At 36.2% G+C, this 3,477-nt stretch overlaps 1 protein-coding gene across 4 annotated transcripts in view; it reads right to left on the bottom strand.

The window, feature by feature from the left end:
* Nucleotides 455–3,477, bottom strand: part of LOC107623651 — a 3,201-nt gene continuing 178 nt past the window's right edge. For 2 of the 4 annotated variants that reach the window (XM_021113292.1, XM_016325994.2), the window contains exons 2-4: nt 3,385–3,477; nt 2,768–2,826; nt 466–1,858 (exon numbers count right to left, since the gene is read on the bottom strand). In XM_021113292.1, coding sequence (XP_020968951.1) covers nt 785–1,837 — 1,053 coding nt within the window. In that variant the 5' untranslated portion in view covers nt 1,838–1,858; nt 2,768–2,826; nt 3,385–3,477 and the 3' untranslated portion in view covers nt 466–784. Of the gene's footprint in view, nt 1,859–2,747; nt 2,827–3,384 lie in introns of all 4 variants that reach the window. The other 2 variants (XM_016325995.2, XM_021113293.1) reach the window with 2 other exon arrangements.

The following is a 3,477-nucleotide window of genomic DNA, read 5'->3' as shown; positions in this document are numbered from 1 at the left end:
ATATATATAGCATTTTCAATTTATACTATATAATATAATTAATTTAGCTCTCCACGCATTGCGTGAATATTATTCTAGTATCAATTAGTTATGGAAATGCCAATCAAATCCAAGTGTGATCAGACTAAGAACATGAACTCCTGGAACTAGAACTAAATTTTATTAGCTATTTTTCCAAGTTATCTACATGTTATCAAACTGGTACGATTTTCTTTAAAGATAAAGTAAAATTCTTTGAAAACTAAGAGTATGAATTTTTAAATTTTTGAAGTAAATATATTTGTAAACTTATATCACTTTTTGTGCTTCAAAGTTCTAAGGGATCTCAACTTAAAAATGTCCACATTCCAATGAAATTAGGTATCATGATTAATTCCTCCAATTTCTTTTAATGTGTAACTTTTTACTATAATGTTGCATCAAAAGCAAAATCATCGAACTTTAGATTTTGTAATTTGCTGAAACTGCTTGTTACCAATCGTTTGCATGAATATTAGTTTGAGATTAAAGACCTCAATCAAACCTTTACACGAGTAAATTTCATAATGAAATGTGTATAATAGAAAGAATGTAGGAATGTACAAGTAAAAGAAATTACCCCGTAACATAAATGCCCAATTTCTGATTTCTAAGATCCTTGCAAAGAATACCTGCGATTGTTATTAAAACTACCTAGCTTTTCTTTTGGATCTGGAAACTACCCAATTTATGATGCTAAAGATTCAAATCATATATATGCCTACCAAACTTCTCCTTTTCCAATATCCTGCTTCCAGCATCATCTTCAGCTACCCTGAGCTGCATGTCCTTCTCTCTGTCTGTGTCTCCGGCCTGAGCGATGGAGTAGAACTCTGCCAGTGCCATGGTGATGGAGGTGGTTAACCAGTGATTCATCATGATGATTAACTTCACTATTTCTAGCATCTTCATTGGCAAATTCCATCCCACCAATAGAAGTGGAATGCTGTGCCCCATTCTGACTTGATCCCGGTCTAAACTGTAAATTTAAGTTGTCAAGGTTCCTATTCCCTTGCCGAGCTGAATGTAGCCGGAGGAATAAATTCATGGCTTCTATGCTCATCTGAACTCTACCATTTCTATCAGCACCATCTACATCAACAGAAGCATCCTCTTCATCTTCATCTGTATCAATGTTGTTTTGGCGTCCTTCTATGACATAGTCTCCCAAAACCATTGCCCCAGGCATGGTTGATGTTACTGTACTGATCACATCGTCACGTTCACGCTCCCACTCAAGCCATCTCCATTTCTGCTCGTGAGCGGGATCAACCGCACGGGGACGTGCCAGGGGATGCTCCGCCCTCACATGCTTCCTCAACTCTTTGTAATTCCCAGAAAACAAGCAATTATCTTGCATGCAACTTCTTTTCTTTGCATTCAAATAGTCCCGAGCAGGTTCAACAACAGTCCAACCTTTCACCTGTCCCCTGCATAGTGGGCATGCAAGCTTTAAGACTTCTTTCTCCCCAGCAAGGGAGTTTGAATCTTGTAATGCACCTTGATTATTTGTTGATATAATGTTAGTGTATGCTTTTTTGTACTGATCGAGGCAGTTGGAATGACGAAAGCTAGTCCCACACATATAGGGACGGCAACCTTTGTCATGTGAAGAACAAAGGAGAAGAACAGCATTGTGAGGGTACTCCATGCACACAGAACATGTGACATCTTTCCACTCCCTCTTATCCAAGGCTTCAGAGCATTTCTTTGGGCACATATCCTCACAAATATTCTTCTTGCAAGTAGGCAGCAGGTATGGGATAGATCTATACCTATGCGAAGCATTCCTACGCTGTCCCCTGCTTCCTTTTGCCATTTTTTTATTTCCCAACAGAGCCTGGGATTCAAAATGCAAAATATGAAAGGGAAAAAAAATAAGACATTCTGACTTTGTAATTCAAAAGACAACACGGTCAAACTACATTAAAGGAAATCAGTACTGTATTGAAGAATTATAATAATAACACTACTTAACCCATAATCTAAGGAAATTAGAGTAAGTGGCACAAAGCTTGAATGTGATATCAAAGGTTCAATGATGGTAAATCATAAATTCAGTTTCACAAACAAATCCAGAAGGACATGAGAGAGAAAGCAATCGATGTTACCCAAATATCTAAACAGGAATGAAGAGAAGAAGTGAAAAACTGAAAAAACACCAATTTTCCGCTCTTGCAATAAAAAACACATTCATCAAGTTTCTGTGATCAAATCCAAATTTACACAACTTGCAACATGGCATAAAACGTCTTAACTTATTCCATTCACTACCAAAGGTTTCTCCAAGTTTTTCATGAGAAACCAATTCCCTATATATGGAGAGACCTAAATTCCTGATGACATCAAAATACCAACATCTGAGTTATGAGCACCCTTTCTTTTCCCCAAAACATAATTTATATACGCATGAAGTAATTGCAATAGCTAAAGGAACTTAAAACTGTTCATACTGAAAACATTTTCTGGACTATTGTCCCAATTAAGACAAAAAGAGCTCGGCCCATCTAGTTACTGAGTCAAAATCATTGGTCTTGATATTGATATAATATACATAGGTCAATTATCTAGGAACTAAGAAATAATAACCCAATGAAAATTCGAAATCAGTTATCTAAGAAAGAAAATTCCTGGAAATGGCCCAGTTCTTCTAACCAATATACTTAACATCCAGGCAGCTGAAAACACAAGTGAAATGCAAAGGATAACCTTTAATGCACCAAACTAACCAAGAGGATGAGAAACTCACTAGATTGCTATTTGAGTATATTTGAGTCCTTAGCAGATCAGTTTGAGGCCCAATTGCAACTGGTAGTACCGTAGTAAAAGTAGAAGTAATACATTAGCCAAACAAGAAAGAAAACAAAGTCAGAGATTCATATAACTCATCTAAAAGAAAACAACGTGGCAGTAAGCAAGAGCAGCAAGCAAAGACAAGTTAGAGTAATATAATATTAAGCAGAACATGCAGCCAAGAAAAGAAGCACATGTTCCTAACTTGATCCACTCATCTTCAGATCCAATCATACACAATAATACTTTAAAATAAATGAAAAAAAAAACGCATATTTTAATGGGAAGAAGGAGAAGAATATATCCAAAAAAAAAATGTGACCAAACTAAAAATGCCCATCTGCACGGAAACCAATGAAAAATGGAAGAAAAATTGAAAATTGAGCTTGAAGCTACAAAATAGAGCCAACTGGGTATATCTGTTTTTCTCAAATTTGTTATGAAAATAACGAAGAGAAATGAGTCATCGAAATCTACGAAAGTTTCGTTACTCACACACATGAATCTAGAGAAAAATGTAAGAATGACCCAAAAAGGAAAAGAAAAATTTAGAGGAATGAGAAATGGTCATACCAGGCAGACATTGAATATGAAAACGGTTTCAAATTGAAGAGACAGAGAGGGAAATAGGATTCTGTAGCATGGGCACGATCGAACGCTAAGGCG

The sequence above is a fragment of the Arachis ipaensis genome, chromosome B10 (assembly GCF_000816755.2).
Source record: "Arachis ipaensis cultivar K30076 chromosome B10, Araip1.1, whole genome shotgun sequence".
NCBI classification, from domain to species: domain Eukaryota; kingdom Viridiplantae; phylum Streptophyta; class Magnoliopsida; order Fabales; family Fabaceae; genus Arachis; species Arachis ipaensis.
The sequence above is the reverse complement of the archived record's forward strand: the minus strand, read 5'-3'. Positions and strand labels throughout refer to the sequence as shown.